Genomic DNA, 18461 nt, shown 5'->3' with positions numbered 1-18461 from the left:
CCGACATGAAGAACAAGGTACTAAGAGGCGGTAAGACTATCCCACGATATCTTTTTAAGTTTAAGAATTATCCTTTTGAAGATGCTAGATGGATGCAAGGCATACAATTAAAGGATAACCTAAACCTTGTCAATGCTTACAATGCTTCCCAAGAGTAAGCAAATGTACAAAATGTTAAAAATGAACAAAAATTTTGTCTTATAAGACTCTCTTTTTCTTTATTTGTGCACAAAAATGAAGTAGTATGCATGCTTAGATCAAGTTTGCGGAGACGACGTCTCCCAAACACCAAGTAGAGCTTGTCACTCTACTATGGAAGACTGATAGGACTAATCTGCAGACATGCTTGCGGCAGCCTCAAGCTCTCAAGCGCCAAATGGACTAGTCATCCATTGTGGAATGATGTCGTAGGGTAACATAGGGATCCTCTACCCGCTAAGAAAAGGACTCATGAACATGCTTTATCTTCTCTACACCATAGTCGAGGACGACTATGATTTCAAGAGAGAGGTAATGTCATAATAATCAATATCTAATTCTCCTAAATGATTTTCTCATATTAAACTGATCATTTAATGTGGGGAAGGCCAGGGGAGAAAAAGCTAGAATATTGGTTAAGCTAGCAGACCGGCCACAGTAGGGATCCAAAGGAGGGAAAATAGGGATCCAAAGGGGGGGCCATCTGCAAAAGAGCCATGTGCAACAATGGGCTAAAAAGACCCTAAGGTTCAGCCCATTAAGACTTCCAAAATGCTAAGGTTCCAAAATTCAAAGGTTGTGTCCAAAGGTCAACCCTAGGGAAAATTGGATGCTTTGTGTGTGCCCTAAAAGTCTTTGCACATCCCTACATGGGAGGGGGCGAGCCCTAAAGGTAGGGGATGAGAGAGAAAGCCACACACACACACACACAGGCTCCCTTTACACAAAGGGAATGAGGGACACATGTCAGCTCCCTAGGCCAGATGCCCACAAGGTGTGCCGAATTTCTATTGGATGACCCTTGAAGTGGACCAATGAAAATTAAGCTAGAGTAAATCTAGTTTAATTAATTTAAAAACATTTAATAAAAGAAACCAATGAGAATTAAGTCTCCTAGAAGACTATTGGGTAGTCTCCCAAGGGGTCCAATGAGCATTCAGGAGCCCCATGGCTTGCCTGATTCCTGTTGGCCAGGAGGCAAAGGGGTCCAATGAGAGTTTAGTTTAATTATTTAATTACCTAAAGCTCTCACAAAAGGGGAAAGGGGGACACATGTCAGAAGGCTATCACTTATGCTGCTTAATTGTAATTGGCTTGACTTGGGGAGGGCCAATGAGGCTTCAGCAAGAGCAATTAGCAAGAGGGCTCGCCCAAGAGAGAGAGGGGGCTGATTTTTCCAAGGCATTATCACACACACACTCACACAAGCTCATGTGTGAAGAAAGAGAAGACTATCTCTTCCCAAGCTTTAATGGAGAACTCATCACCTACTCCAAGCTTGTGAGATAGAAGCCTACATCAACACTCTCTTGGCATGTGGATGCAAATCCAACCAAGAGCCAAGCTTCAATGCATGCTCATCTCCTCTACCAAGCTAATTACTAAGCTAAGCTATGCTACATATGAGTGATTATGTGAGGATATGTACATCTTTCTCGTAAGATACTCGTTCTTCCTCCCAATCTACTCTCATACCCTGCTAGCTCTCACCATCTTCGAAGGTGTGTGAGGTCTTGGGTCTGAGAACGGGGATAATTCAAGTTGTGTTTGTTAAGTGTTTTGCTTAGTGCATGAAGTTTCCATCTTCATTGCACTAGCTAGTCTTGAAGGAACACAAAGAATTGTATTGTACAATGTCTCTCTTGATGGGAGAAACCATAATACAAAGCCTTTTGGAGGGGGGACCGGCTCCATGAAAATCCGGTCCTCAAATGTTGTCAATAGCTTAATTTCTCTCTCTTTTGAAAGTACTGTCGATGCTATCTAACTAGGTGTTATGCTTTTTGTTGCTCTCTCCACCCAAGCACTCTTGTAATTCTCATTAGGAATCTATTCTAATGAAATGCCCACTATGTTCATGCTAATTTCCGCTACACATAAGTTATTAGGCCATTAAATGTTAAAAAACACCACCCTTCCTGTGGAATTCAATGGTGTAAAAACCATGGCAATCCTTGACAGTGGAGCTGGTGTGGCCATTGCAACCAAAGAGGTTTGGAAAAAATGGGAAAACCTGCCTTGATATCCACACGAATGACCCTGCAGCTTGCAGACGGACACAGGGAAAAGCCCCTAGGACTGCTAGAAAAAGTACTTGTTACTTCTTGTGGCATTGAATATGAACACACTTTTGCTGTTGTTGACTTTGGCAAAAAGAACAACTATGACATCATTATGGGAAGACCATTTATGCGACAATTGAAAATGGTCCAAGATTGGGGTTATGACCATATATACGTGAGACATATGGAAACCATAACAAAGATAAACTTGAGGGACCATAGCTATAGGTATGTGACGAGAACACCGGTTGAAGAGTTTGATTCCGCCACAATAGCAGGATCAGAACTTCCAGCTTGGTTAGGTAAGCCTAAAGAACTGTGGATGTGTGGAGCTTCACAATGTGGCAGCTTGAAACGTGAGGAATGTATCCTAGAGCGGGTTATAGAGGATAAGGACTATATCCCAGAACCATTTCCTGAAGAAGAGTTAGAGCCTTTTGGATGGGAACACATCTTGGCTACTCTGAACGTGTGCGCCGTGGAGGATGTTCCCACAGCAAAGTTTTGTGATGAAAATAGCTATGATGTCGTTCCTTATTTTGCAGTGAGTGTAATCCATGAAAACGAAGAGAACCAGACATCAACAAGCTCTCGAAATAAGGAGCAAACAAAGAAATGTGGAGAATCAAAAGATGAAGAAGACGACGAGTTCTATAACTCTGTACAACACTTCGAGCTTCAAAAAGATCAACGACCCGAGAATCAATGTCATCGCTACACGAATAAAGTGCATCAAAAGTGGATTCCAAAGTCCTCGGTGAAAACACAGCCACCACAAGCATCCTCATACATGGCTCCTAATAAGGATGTAAAGACCCAGCTAGGAGGAATACGACCAGAGCAACAAGATAACAATGCTCTGATCAATGGGCTAGAAAAGTCCTCCAAGAAACTACCACCCACGAGCAAAGAGACAGTAACTTTCCACTACCAGCCAAAAAATCAAGGGAAAGTACAAGAGTCAACCTTGCTGAGGATAGTAACGATAGTGATGAATCTAACGACATCCCCTATCATCAACTCAGGCCATCACTATCACCAACCCCTTCAGCAACAACCATGACAGGTCAAAAGAACAGGACAACAAGTCAAAGCCAAAAAGCTCGACAAATCTGGATACCAAAAAGCTAGATCGGCCAAAAACAGATATGGATCAAGAAGACAAAGATCTCTAATGACAAATCACAAGATCCAACACCAAAACAAAAACAAGGAAAGCGTGTACGAACGGGTAAGAATATCACAAAGTCGCAAGCTTTCACAACTCAGGTTTGGGCTCCAAAGAAGTTGATTCAAGCACAAAAAAGTCAGGAATTCATTTGGATTCCAAAACAACCACAGTATCAACTTTCAAAGCCTAAATCCCGTCCCCAACCAAGCGTACAAGGGCTGAAGCAAAGACCACTGTCGACTCACACAATAAAAAGGTGGATCCCAAAGAAGTCTCTTCAAATACAAACGAAGCACGGGCAAGTATGGGTTCCCAAATGAGAGCCAGCAATAAAAGAGCCAATAATCACAAAGAAATGGGTCCCAAAGAAGAACAACAAAACTGATGTCAGTGCATCGCCGCTTGAATTCTTACAATTCTTCCTACGATTACAGTACAGTTAGAAGAGAGCAAGTCGCTTCAATCAAGCAACAATACAGGAGCTTCAAAGACCATTACATTGCTTAGAATAGGAAGCCTCGCCAACAAATGCCAATAAGCAAATTGCTTATACCCACATCTTGCACAACATAAATCTTTTCCATGCATTGAATGTGTATGCATAATAGGGCTACATTACAAAGCCTGCATAGGCACAACTTTTAATCGCCCAAGCACAACACATACCCTTTGCGATACCCTGTCGTAAAGGATGACTCTAAATAGGAAGGGGGGAGGCATTTTGAATGCGGACCTAACATTATGACTGTTAGAGGGCAATGTTTTGTGAGATGCATTGAATTTTTGCGTTTTATTGTGATAATCTTTTGACGAAATTTAGAGTATATGCCCTCATAGTAGTGTTACAGAGGAGTATGGGGACAAAATCCATATATGAGCCCCTAGGGACATGTGTATAGTGTACATACCATTTAGATTTCTATTTGAATGATTTTTCTTTTGTTAAGTTTTTTTTAAGATTTTCTTTGTTTATTATTAAGAAAAAATTAAAAAATCCATAATCCACATGAAGAAAAGACTGACGAGAGACCTGAGCACTACAAAGAGAAGAAGGTACAAGAAAACGATGAAACTTCACGAAGTATGTCTCAACAGCCACTACAACAGCCGAAGAACTTGTCACAAAGCAGTGTCAACAGGCAACCGACAAGTCATAAAAGTCAGAGTCGAGTAGCTAAGCCACAAAATAAGTGAAGTGTTAGTCCCAAAGCTTCAAGTAATATTCTCTATGATCTAAGCGTCTTAGCTATTCTAAGTATTGCTCAAGCTGGAAGAGTTGAGCATATTTACGTTGTGTCGTTCACGCTGGTATAGGTGAGCAAAAGAGTCGAAGTCTAAGTACTTAAGTCTGGTGAAGTGAAGGAGAAGGTCCAAAAGACACTCACATACTGAGCACAATGAGATACGAGTGGAGAAACTTCTACATCGAAAACCCTTCTTGGAAAGGTGGAAGCTATTGAGACATCTTTTGATGTCACATGTGCTACATTTATTCCTCGAAATACCCATCATCTCCTTCTTTCACATTGCATGCTTTTGTTGACAGATTTCTCATATGCATATAGAGTGTCCCATAATTGGCACTTGCATCAGGTACTCTTTCCGTGTTTCACCCAAGCACTCACCTTTCATGAATATGTACTTCACGTTCAACTGCTCAACTTCAATAAGAGCGTATACCAAAGGCATTTTTTTCCCCCCGGGTTTTTTTCCCTTGGTCATCCAAGTTTTAGACCCTAATCTAAAGACACCTATCACGATCCTCTTGTACATATTCCTTCTACATCAACAATAAGGAAATGCTACTCAAATCAATTGACAAATGAATTGGAGCACCAATTTCAGATCATAGCATACTTCTCCTCAATGGTGAGTCGAAGAATGGCCTACAATGACAAAGTTGCAGACAACACTAACAACATGATTGCACAGGAACAAAGAAGTCCCCAATGAAGAAGAGCAGACATAAAAGTAATCAGAGGATCTCAAAAGATGAATGGTTATGATGATAGATGTCCGCTCTAATGGATCATAGTTCTTGTTGTGGTTCGCCAAAGTTACAAGCAGTGCAACAAATGAAGCCAAAACGACAGCAAAGATCACATCGCCATTGACAATCGGGTCATGTCGGGGACAACATGAACGCGGAAGGGAAAAATGTTGACCGCTGGGTCAACAACACAATAACTCAAGTTTCGTACCAAAGTCTTATCTTTTGCGAGTTATGAAATGCTGCAGATTATGGCTATAAATGTCATTTGTAATGAGTAGTTATTCTAGTTTCAGAAGCCGGGGTGCAATGGCACTTCCAGATTGCAAATACAAAGCCATTTGACCCTTTCAACCCCATTTTTGGTTAAACCTAAGGTAGCCTTAGTATATAAGGTACCTAGGTCATTTTGTAAAAGTACTTTTCATAATCAAAACTTAGCGCTGCCATCTACTGTGTGTGAGAGAGAGAAAGAGAGTGAGCGTGAGCTTCATCCTCTCGCTACGCCCGGCTCGCTCAACACATTGGAGATCCGACTGCACCATTGTTGTAGGCTCGAGGAGAGCTACGCGACAACGTCAAGCGTTCCACGCGAGACGAAGCGCACATGCCGCCGCATCTACGAGCTATTTGTGGTCGTAAGTGTATCAAACGATGTCTGTTTTCTGCGTGCTAGTAGTCTATAGAATCGTGGTGACATAAGCTACACATAGGTACTCATAAATTTCAGTTTCCGGCACTTTCAAAATTCTATTCTGTCATCCTACGCGTTTTCCGCAGATGGGTTTAGAGTGAGGGTTTTGAGTGTAGAAGCTTAGGGACAGGTGTATCCTAGTGAGGGGATGGTGTTCCTTAAGTTTCGTACGAATCTGGCATGATTAGGTGAGTTACCTTTCGTATGTGTGTATGTGGCTAGGTGGTGTAGTTGAGAGCAGTGAGGTTTTTTATTGTGGTTTAGTTGGCCTTCCTAAGTGTTGTATGTGTAGGATGGTCTCAGCCTGACAAGCTTAAGAGATTTCCTCCGTGTGCCTATCGTGTCATCTGTGTCCTCGATTGACATTATGTTGATCTAGGTAGTGTTTGCATGCACTTCATGGGTGTGTGAGTCGCTTCCGTCCAACACCTCTTTTGGAAACCACACTTTAAAGGCATCTACCATGCATTAATGCACGAGGCTAATTGGTGTAGCCCCCTCAACAAATTATGGAAGAGGCACTGGATGGAAAAACGATGGGAGGGAGACATAGAGAACATCTGGAAGCCAAGATGGCCTCAGTATATGAAGATATTTATGTGGAAAGTGATGTGGGGTGATCTGCCGACGGGCGTAAAGATACAAGAAAGAGGCATCGGGTCCGATTGTTGCTCGAGGTGCAGAATAGCCAGTGAAGACCTAGCCCACCTTTTCATGGAATGCCAGGCAATCAAGGGCATGGCTGGGAAAATATGCAAGTGGATTCAAAGGACATGGCAAATTAAGCTCTTCAAGAATGATTTGTTCTTTGATAGTAACAGGACTGGAAGTCCTGCTCTTCTCTTCTGAACTCAAATAATCAGGTACTACTTCTTGCACCATATTTGGGAAGCAAGGAACCGCCGCGTGTTTGAGGGGGATCTAGTTGTTGCAAGCTTTTGTGAAATCACGCAACAGAGCAGATTGATGATTCACATGATCGGATGCAAACAAACTTCAAAGAACTGGACTAGAACAATACATAACATCTTGTAATAAGTAAAGCCGAGGAGTAGAAGTGGTTTCTCTGCCAAGCAGACAACTTGTAATCCTTTGACCCTCAAGGCTCGGTCTGAGCTCGAAGATTGGTGTATATTTCTGTTCTTAATACTATCCACTCACAATTGTGAGTTTTGCAAAAAAAAAAAATCCCCGTGTATCAAAAAAAGAATCTTCAAAATTCCTTTTAAGGAGCTTTTATAGACTAATTATAGAGTTTGTAAAAAATGTCTCCTTATACTTTCGAACTTACCATGATAAAAAAATTGGACCCCCAACGACTTCTCTCACAAAACTGCATGCAATATTTTTTAAGAATAAGTCCCTAAGCTTAGAAAAAAATATTGTGATCTATAAAAAAAAAATGTAGATTACTTCTTTACACGTTTACTATTTTATTTAATAAAAACTTAAGTTAACGTTGCATTCAATTGTGTTAAGTGGCATGGGTGCGATATACAAGTTTCAAGAATTTGAAAATGCTTGACGTAAAACATGTTATCTATATAATTTTTAGTTGCATTTTGCTATAAAGACATTTATGCTATCTAAGCAATACTCACAAGAAGTTTTGGACAAATTCTCACAATAATTCCCACATTGTGACTTATCTCAACATCATGAGCTCCTATGAGTGAGGCACTGCATACCTAGCTAGGTATGATGTGCCTCTCGAGCAGAAGCTCATGATGTTATTCATTGTATGAAAAACACTGGAAAAGACTCCGTTTTTCTACATGAGAAATTTTCTAAATCTTCTTGTGACTTAAGATGACAGCTATTGATGTTTGCGTAAACTACTAGTATGAGATTTTCTTTGCAAAACTACAAACACTCAAAAGTTTTGGTTTTCGTATCAGAGAAATTAGCTATAAAAATAGGTAAAACTTCAAAATTATTCGTCAATATCAATCAACCATTGGGAACTCCGCAATTGAAGCGTCTATAAACAAGGCTTGGGAAAAGATAGGTTCGCTTTATCCAAAGCCTGTTCAAAATGAAAAATGGCCGGCTCAAGTTTGGGCAAGAAGATTCTCAAGCCGGTTCAAATTATGGAACTTTTAGTTATAATAGGAGATTTTTAGTGTGATTATCCCTCTCAAATTTAGAGTTAGCCTGTTCATATGCGTGTGAAAAGGTTCCAAAGCCGGGTCCACGAAAAATGTTTTCCGAGCCCTGATCTAAAATATCCTTTGAATTCATGTATGACAAAAATTCAAGATGCTGCTTGATCAATGTAATTTGTGCAAGATTTGAATCCCAAGTTGGACGAAGTGGTTGAATCTTTGTTGATCAAACTTGATCTTTTTCAAGAACATGTCAATAAAGTTCGGTGCTTATGCTCAACCATTTACAAGTGTTCAAATATATCAAAATTAATATGTATCTATTTTCTTTTATTAATGCACATGAGGCATATCGCATGTTCGAATATATTTCCCTCAAATACGAAGCCAATTCCATTTGAACGTGTGAACACATAAAATTCTTTTCTTTCTAATATATTCGTGCATTTTTTCCACCAAAAAAAATCTCAAAAACTTATGTATTTTGTTTGTTTCAACCTATACAATCACTTCAAATCATATCATTATTCATTCCTTGATATGAGCTTTGAAAGACCAAAAATTACCTCCTAGACAACATTTTTAAAAATGCCAATTTTTTGCTTTTTAGCTATAGGCTTTTTCTAAATTTTTGAGTATAGCTCAAACTTTTGGTGAAAGTTTCAACTTAAAACTTTTCATAAATCTCCGTATTTCATGTCATAACCTAGCTACACAATGAATAAAACTCGTAACTTTGTTTCAATACACACAAAATACATCCAAAGATTTGATGGGTAAATAGGACACTCCAATGTTTTAGGATACTTGAATACTAATTACAGGATTAGTGTTAAATTAAGGTGTAGGGAATGGTCACTGCGCGACCATTGATGGTGGGGAAAGGTCATTGGTTGACCGAACCCTGCAATCCCACTTGCTCTCACTGATGGCCGAAGCTAGCACTCACATTCAGCTTCTAAACTCTTAGCTTCTTCCAAATGAATCAATTGCTGATGAAAGTTGTTGGGGTTAAGGCCTATGTGCCTTGACCGGTCGCCCAGGTCATGGGCACCCGCCCACTGTTACCCTATACTTATAGTGAGTATACTGTATAGGGGGAGCTGCCACTTCACAGTCTCCCCACCCATATCTGTGTGTCATGTGTCTCCTTCTCTCTCTCACTCTCCGTCTGTGGTGCTCCCCGATCCCTTTCAATTGGTATCAGAGCTATGTTGACCGCGGAGAGCACCACGGCTTTGAGAGCTTCGAGGCGATAGCTCGCTCGCTCTCGACGGTGGAGTTTGATCGCGGAGTTTCACGGAGAGCGATTTTAGCTTGAGGAGCATTGTCTTTGGAGCTTAGGAGCTTGGTGTGGTCAAGCTTGGTCGAGGAGGCGGTTGCGGCTTCCTTGGTGAGAGGAGCTTTTGAGCTCAGTGGAGCTCGTTAGAGAAGTGCTCGGCGGAGGAGAGCTTGACATTCGAGTGCTTGGATGTTGTTGTGGCAGAGCTCTTGCGTTGGAGCTTGCATTGAGAGGACATTGCATCACGCAGAGTGGAACAGGAGCAGGTTCAAGACTGTGTGCAGCTCGTTTTTGCCATTTTCGGGCTCTAAAACGCAGTTTTTTGCATAGCTCCGTCATACAGAGTCAGATCTACATGATCCAGGAGTTTAGGTCAGGGTTTGGGCACGCTCCGGACGCAATGGTGATGTATTTTTGTTGAAATTCTGCTTTGAATTACAGCAGGTACAGCAGCAGGTTTATTTGTGCACTTTCGGGTCCCAAAAACACTGTTTTTGGTATATCTCACACACACGAAGTATTTTTTGCAGCAACCAGCAAATTCATAGGTGTACACAGGTTTTTGGATATGCATTTGTCCAGAGAGCCACTCATGCGAGAGTGAGCTATGTTGCCATGGTCTTGGCGGTTTATGTATGCCATATATGGATTTGTGTATTTGTTTGTGGCTGAGATTATTTGAGATTTGGCTCAATTTATAGAAGAAACTCTGTTGGATTTTATCCAAGTTCTCGCCATAGCTTCTACGTATTCGTAGGTTGCCCTTTGACAGTTTAGTGGTTGAGTTTGCTCCCACTTTGACAGGTGATTTTCAGTCATCATTTGGTTGGAGTTTGGAGTCACTTGTGTATGCCCTTGTGTGCCGTATTTCGCATTGCGCATAGCGACAGATCTTGCAAGGTTTTGCGAAATGTTGCTATAGTTATCTGGCAGACATTTGGTCATCGATTGAAAGGTATTTTGGCAGCAATCATCACTCACATGTATGTCATTTGAGGTGCCGTTGAGTGGTAATCTGACAAGAGCGGGTATGCTCATATGTATGACTTTGTGAGGTGATTCCGGTCGAGTTTATTCCCGGATTGGCCATTGTGGCATATATTATTGTCTCTTTGAGGTTTACTGTTGAGATTTTGCTCCAGTTACAAAGGAGACTCTGCCAAAATTTTGTCAGATATTTACTTGTGATTTTGTGCAAGGTTTTGCACGGTTATTGGTGCAACTTTGCATCAAGTTTTGAGCCATATTTGCAGACTTTTGTTGATGCGATTCGAGCCAGTTTAGGGCTGATTTGGTTGACATTGCGGGAGCTCTATTTTGGAGTGTGTCTCACAGGTTTTACATTGTGTTTCTGGCCATATTGGTAGACAGTTTCCAGGTGTTGTTGGTGAGGTGGTTTTGCTTTTTAGTTTGCTACATTGTGCTCATGGCAGAGACAGGTGATCGATCAGATTGTGACCTCTCACAGATGCGCATGTTTGATGGGTCAGACTTTGCGGCATGGAGAGAGTGTATGCTTGATGCATTGACACAACGAGGGTTGCATCGACCATGGAGTGGTGATGCAGGTAGACCTTCAAATATGTCTGACGATCAGTGGCAAGAGCTAGAGGAGATGGCACTATCTACACTCTCTTTGCACCTTGCGGAATCTGTATATGCTCTTGTTATGTATGAAACTACTTCGAGAGCACTTTGGCGCAGATTACATGATATGTATGATAGATCTGAGTCATCACGGACTCGTGTGAGACATGTACATTCACGAGCACGCCGACAGGTGACATGTTGGTATTGTGGTCATTCTGGACACGTTAGACGGCGTTGTTTTCGTCGTATGAGACATCGTAGAAGACATGGCAGTCTCAGAGATGTATGTAGTGATGCCATGGACTCAGTTGCTTTGACAGTTGAGGCACATGTAGTGTCGGAGTATACTAGTGACGGGGATGTCACTTTTACCTCGAGCTATGCACGAGATGCTATGCTATACATGTGGATAGTGCACTCCCTTCGCAGTGGTTGCTAGACGCAGATGCTATGTTTCATGTCACGCCGCATCGTGCATGGTTTTGTAGCTATTCTAGTGGGATGCTTGGCAATGTACGTTTGACCGATGGATCAGTGCATGCGATAGCAGGTGCAGGAGATGTGAGACTGTCATTACCGAGTGGTACATCTTACTTGTTACGACATGTGCGCTATGTACCAGATTTGACAGTGAGTTTGATCTTGATTGATCTTGATTGATCAGCTTAGAGATTGTGGATGTCAGATTTCGCTACGAGAGCGAGATTTTGTGATGCATTTGGGTTCGCTAGTGATTGCGAGAGGTGCCAGGAGTGGTACAGGTTACCCATTGCATGTGGATCACGCGAGAGACGGTGTTGTCTCTGTGATCATGCAGCCAGGTAGAGAGCGAAAGAGGAGGCGAGTCTCTTTTGCTTGTGGGTTGCAGGATGCTTTGTATGGAGTGCAGAGCAGTGACCTTGTTGTACAGGTTGCGTCTATGGATGCACAGGTAGAGCGGGATAGCTCTAGTGAGTCACAGTAGGATGAGTCATCAGAGGTGATGACAGAGATGACTCACATGGATGCTGAGATGTCGACTATTGTGGAGTCATTTCTTTATATGCTTATGCCAGAGCTTGATGCAGATTCAGGACAGATGGATACTCTTGGTACACATGTGATATGTGGTGGGCACGAGGAGTCACTCCAGAGCTCGGAGTCAGAGTGCCATGGTCTCTATGATAGGGGACAGGATTGCCATGAGTTGAGTTCTGAGTTGGAGGTGGCAGAGGTTGCCAGGGTTGCATCAACGTTCGGTGTCCTCATGTACGAGATGCTGATCTCGAGGCCCGACATAGCAGCTACAGTGGGAGCATTTGCAGCAGGGTTGATTAGTTGTTCGATGACTGATCTCGGCATAGAGCATAGGGGAGGTTTGCAGGTATTGGACCGATACTTGCAAGAGTGCATGAGCTCTTGTAGACTATTTGCAGAGCTTGGAGCTAGCTCTATGTGGCTTCCGCAGCAGTGGGATGTTTGTCTATCAGTAGAGCCGGATGCACTAGCTCATCGAGAGTCAGTGGACATAGGTTGAGAGAATATCTCACCTTCTATTAGTTGTACACTACTAGATCTTGCTTAAAGGCACATTGGCCTTTAAGTGGGAGGTTGTTGGGGTTAAGGCCTATGTGCCTTGACCGGTCGCCCAGGTCATGGGCGCCCGCCCACTGTTACCCTATACTTATAGTGAGTATACTGTATAGGGGGAGCTGCCACTTCACAGTCTCCCCACCCATATCTGTGTGTCGTGTGTCTCCTTCTCTCTCTCACTCTCCGTCTGTGGTGCTCCCCGATCCCCTGTTACCCTATACTTATAGTGAGTATACTGTATAGGGGGAGCTACCACTTCACAGTCTCCCCACCCATATCTGTGTGTCGTGTGTCTCCTTCTCTCTCTCACTCTCCGTCTGTGGTGCTCCCCGATCCCCTTCAAAAGTCAACTCTCTCACACACACTTGACGGTGGGGTTTTGGCCGCCCCCCTCCTCCCCACACTTGATGGTGGGGAAAGGTCATTGGTTGACCGAACCCTGCAATCCCACTTGCTCTCACTGATGGCCAAAGCTAGCACTCACATTCAGCTTCTAAACTCTTAGCTTCTTCCAAATGAATCAATTGCTGATGAAAGTCAACTCTCTCTCTCTCTCTCTCTCTCTCTCTCACACACACACACACACAGACACATATCATATATTGGGGGGGGGGGGGGGGGGGGGGGGGGGGGGAGAGATATCTCAAAGATCTATCCAACGAGTCTTGAACTCAAGAGATATCTCAAAGATCTATCCGACGAGTCTTGAACTCAAGAGCAAGTACCCTTGAGAGAGCTGGGATAACCAATCTACCACACTAGAGAGAGAGAGAGAGAGAGAGAGAGAGAGAGAAAGAGAGAGAGGTGCAAAACGCCCACATCTCAAGTGATCCAGCTACCTCACCTCCATACGAGAATAGAGAAGAAGAAGAAGAGTGAAGAGAGAGATCCAACAAGCTAGCATGGAATCTGGACCCTAGATATCTTTTGGATATGTGCAACATTGCAAGCCCCGATTCCCCAAGTCGCTAGCATGAAGGATGAGCCACCAATTTATGAATGAAACAACTAATCTTGGCAAGAGACTCACACAAGAAGTTTTGGACAAATTCTCACAATATTTCCGACATTTGACTTACCTCAACATCATGAGCTTCTATGAGGGAGGCACCGCATACCTAGCTAGGTACGCTTGGGGGCAGGGGACAGCCGGCCCGGTGGGGGGGCAGGGGACCCCCCCAATCGTACCTAGCTAGGTATGCGGTGCCTCTCGAGCAGAAGCTCATGATATTATGCGTTGTATGAAAAACACCGAGAAAGACTCCGTTTTCCTACATGAGAAAATTTCTAGATCTTCTTGTGTCACTTGACCCACTATGAATTTTCACTTGTCTAATTAAAAACAAAAATATAACTCCTTTTTTTCATTAGCAAAAAGGCGAGTTGCCTGTAAGTTCTCCTTAGCCATTTGGGCAAGCCAAAAGAAATAATGACCAATCTTTGGCTAATTTGAAAGTAGATATTCAAGCTACCATATGTGGCTATGAACCAGCCATGCTTGGTTAGCATTGTTGTAATGGTTTTTTTTTTTTCATTTTTTTTTACCAAGTAAGCGTTTGAATTAATTAGAGAGCCAAAAGAAGCTTACATCCGTGCACCCAAGGAATGGGTGGTTGAATTATACTTTTTACAGGGGGTAATGGTTTATTTGTTGATACGATTGTTGGAGGAGGTGGAAAGAGAGCATACGGTGAAAATATGCAAAATAAAAGATAAGAGTGCTAACCTGTTGATCACTCACTCAAAAAATCCCAAACCAGCATGCCATTCCAAAGATACCATTTTGGCAAGCTGTAATACAAACTGCATACTACAACAAACTTAAAATACTATAAAATATTTAGTGCAGTGGTCGAAAACGTGCCATATCTAAGTATGGTAGAGAGTTCGCACTATGTCTCCCCAAAATCTATAAGCAATGAAAGCCATGCCCCACCCCATAATTACGTGTGTAGTCCACCCTACTACGTAGACATGTGAGCACAAAGAGAAATGGAAAACCTGATAGTCTTGTTGATGTGCTGTTGTTCACAGTGCTTTCCACAGTTTTCCATGAATTCATGTAAGAGGTCTTTGTCCTGAGTCCATGTTTTGTGGTGGTATGCAAGGCAAGAGGTTCAAGACCTGCAATAAAACCAAAGAAGATGCTTTCCAGTGAAATATAAACATAAATAAATACAGATTGTCTCTCTATATCATTGTAGTGTGGTTAGCTCTCTCTCTCTCTCTCTCTCTCTCTCTCTCTCTCTCTCTCTCTCGGGTGTGTGGATGGGTGTGTGTGTGTGCGCTAATAAAAAGAGGAAAATGGTATAACCTTTCTATCACCCAAGTGTGGTAGATTGGTTATGCCATTTCCCTCTAGAATAACAGGTCTTGAGTTCAACTCTTCGTTAGGTAGATCTTTAAGGTCGCTTGGGCTTACTGTTTACGTCTGTTGTTACGCTTAAGATAAAAAGGACTAATCGCAACATGTTTTTACAAATAAGGGGCAACAAGAATGGTCTTCTTGATAGATTCCTTAATTGCAATTAAGATACATGTCGGAGTGGTTTTAGTCGTCTGTGATGGATATTGGTTGTGCATGTTACCTCTGTAAATGCACATTGCTGATGTGGAATGGGCACAACTAAGGAAGACCTGCCATAATTTTGTGACTCCATTACTATCCAAGCTTTTTAAGGAATGTTCCACAAGGCATCAAAATAAAATATTCAGATATGAAGGATACAAATAAGGATTTTCTATGCAAAAGATGTCATGCGTCGGGTCAGGTGTAGTCACCATCATGCCGTCAAAGTCACTGCCTGACAAAAGGGCATGTCAACAACCTAGAAGGGACATCCTATATTGGACTTCCTCATATTAAAGACTCTCCTTATAGGGATATTGAAGCAACCCAATGAAAGTTAGATTCTTATAATTAGTGGCATCAGGCTCAATAAGGCCTTTCGAGGCATCTCCAGCCTTTCCAATCCTGTCTAACTTCTTCATTTTAATCCTATGATGATCGCCATTTTCAGCTACTGCAACACCCATTAAGGACATGGAGTTGCCTGTATGCTTCAATACAAGCAACCTTAAAATCTCTTCCTTTGAAAAGCTTCTCTAAAAAGATGTAGCCAAGGTTAGCTTTCTCTACATGTAGCTATATGATCAGAAGGCTTATGCTAGCCCAATCGTTAGCGCAAATTATGCAAAATGGTGGCTCATTGATCTGTGCATATCATCTACCACAAGAACTTTGCTGCCTCTCTTGATCTAAAGAACATATCTTTGCATATGATCGTTCACGGAGTGGCTTTTAGGTCATGGAGGACAACCTATTAGAGCTTTTTGATGTTTAATTACCTGAGGGGTTCCCCAAGTTGCTTATATGGGATTTTCTTTTGATGTTGATAAGCATGATCATCACGTCGCTTGCGGCACTTGTTCCAGGACGAAGCAACAGTCTGTTCCATAATCATCTGCCCATATTGTGTTGCAGCAATGTCTTTAGCTTCTTTGGTTGTTGTCGACAGGTAGAATGTTTGATGGCATGTGATGCATCCCTAAATTCATGTTGATGGGTAGCTACATAGCATCATAAAAACAGATACCCCCCTGCATCCAAAAATATGTATTCGATGCCACCCCATCGGCACCTCCAGGCTGAGCAGTAGGGTGTGGTCTTGCCAAAATACTCTCTTTTGAAACTTGAGCTCATAACACAGGACAGAGTCGGCAAGCCTCGAAGCTTCTCTCTGCCAGACAAGTTGCACTTGCATGAGCCTGATTGCAAACTGACCGTTAGAAGCTCATCTCCGTTTGCTCCAACCTCAGGGGTAGGAGTGGTTGCGCTTGTACTAGCTATTGTTGTTGCTGCTGCGCCGTCGTGACTCCTTCTGCGATCTTGCATGGAGCTTCCATGCAGCAAGACTTGTTGTGGAGATGAGGGGGGAAGCCAATGATATTGTTCAGTAGATCACTTTCCCTCATGCCTTGGTCTTGGGTAATGCCGTGATGTCTTTGGTGATGACAAAATCAGAAATCATGGGCATGAGTGGGCTTTGAATGGACCTATTGAGGCTACATTACAAGGGGGCTCACCCAACACTCTAATTCAAAGGCCAAACCAGAATAGAGCAAAGTATTTGCATTGGATTATTAGCTACTATCTCTCCCTAAAAGGCTGAATGAAGGGGTGTCTAAATATCATGGTTCATGGGATATCAATGTCATAGCACGACAAATGCATTATATCATTGCTAATCAAAGAACTAGCACGACAGCTTCTGGTGTTACCTCCTCAAAGGCCCCATATCAGCCAAAGCGTTGCCAAGCACGACATTTTTTCAACAGCCCCTGCCTAACAATCTCAGGATAAATTTGTTTGTCCACGTCTGAGTCTTGCAAAATGCCATACCTTTGGAATGCAAGACAACCGCATTGGGAGAGAAGTCCTCATTTCACAATCGATGAAAACAGAGAAGACAAGAGCTTCTTGGCTCTTCCCCTATACAGCATATTGCATTGAAAGTAGTCCACAGCTTCTCTGCCCAGCCTTGTTGGGCATCTCCTCCTAAAAGCATAGTGCAAGAGACTACAACTGTACAGAAATCTCACTCTAGTTCTTCAGATTAAAATCCATGGCTGCAAATTGATATTAGGTTTAAAAAGCCTCCTCCTCCTCCGTGTCTCCTTCATCAAGGAGTCAAAGAGAGGATGGAGTGCCTTATCTTTGATCTGTGCAAGGCTCCTCTATCCCCTGAGCTGCCGCATGGCCGTCTCCAGCTCCAAAAAAGTCATTGATTTCATGGTCCAACGACTCAACATACCTGCTCAAGAATCCCTCCATCTGAGCCTCACCTCTACATATCCCATCGCACCACCATGGCTGGCCTTGTCACTCTTGGCTACACCTTGGATGGCCATCTGCCTTACCATCTTCTGCACCTAAATCCCTTGCTCCATAAACTTCTCTGTAAACCTCACCATCGTCAATTGGCTCCATGCCTTTCAAGTACTCTCCAGGCTTGACATACAGGATTGCTTCCTGCTTTGAAACACTCAATAGCAATGGAAGTACACGCATTGTGTGTGCAAACCCTCATTGGAGAAATTTGAGCTTGCCTTTTGCATCGCAGGTATCACCCCTGTGAGCAAGGCTCTCTTCTTTTTGACAGTCTTCTTCACAGCATTCATCAAGGAGCAAATCTTAGAGGGTTGCGCGGAGGCGCTGTGGGCAGAACCTCTGTACCTGCATTGAAAGTATGCATGCTCTGAAAGAGGTATTACCTGCACTCGGGCAAGAAAGGAAACAAGTGTTTTGTTTCCAGCCGTTTCGAGGCCCTCTGCCTGGAAAAGAGGAAACGACGTTACCAGCCACGGGGTAGGCGTAGGCGTTTCCTGCAACTTAGGCTCGCAAGCTGCAAACGCGTGTGTGATTACCCATACATTCAGCTAGCAGGTTGAGATTGGTACCGTCTTCAACGGGTGTGCGATTTGAACTCTGCTCGATCAAGAGAAAATGACAATTTTCGCTTTCTAGAACAAGCCTTGGGCCGCTTACACACCTCCTGCCCAAAGTAGGGCATGCTGGCATGGACTCCAGGTGGCGACCTGCTATTTGACAAGCATAAAGTTAAGGGCCCAAGAGGAAGGACAACGGAACTCCCCTACGCCACAAGAATGCCCTATCACCACGCTAGCACGCGTCGTTGCCCATGTTGGCATGACACATGATCACACCCTAGTTTACCCGCCCCTAGTTCACCCCCAGTTCACCCCCAGTTCACTACGGCTAAGATTAAAGCCACC

At 43.0% G+C, this 18461-nt stretch overlaps 1 protein-coding gene and 1 pseudogene across 1 annotated transcript; one reads left to right on the top strand and one right to left on the bottom strand.

Moving 5' to 3' along the window:
• Positions 1 to 14153: 14153 nt before the first annotated feature.
• LOC147438030 (uncharacterized) lies at positions 14154 to 16566 on the bottom strand. Its single transcript, XM_086486052.1, has 4 exons — positions 16307 to 16566; positions 16014 to 16114; positions 14667 to 14789; positions 14154 to 14468 (listed from the first exon to the last, which is right to left on the bottom strand). The coding sequence occupies exons 1-4, from the start codon at positions 16558 to 16560 to the stop codon at positions 14407 to 14409; spliced, it is 540 nt and encodes a 179-aa protein (XP_086342178.1). The 5' UTR covers positions 16561 to 16566; the 3' UTR covers positions 14154 to 14406.
• Positions 16567 to 17366: 800 nt separating this feature from the next.
• LOC147438029 (uncharacterized) lies at positions 17367 to 18113 on the top strand (annotated as a pseudogene).
• The last annotated feature ends 348 nt before the right edge of the window (positions 18114 to 18461 follow it).

Source organism: Adiantum capillus-veneris, chromosome 17, assembly GCF_014529385.1.
Source record: "Adiantum capillus-veneris isolate H3 chromosome 17, ASM1452938v2, whole genome shotgun sequence".
NCBI classification, from domain to species: Eukaryota; Viridiplantae; Streptophyta; class Polypodiopsida; order Polypodiales; family Pteridaceae; genus Adiantum; species Adiantum capillus-veneris.
Note: the sequence above shows the minus strand (reverse complement) of the source record. Positions and strands in the feature narration are given on the sequence as shown.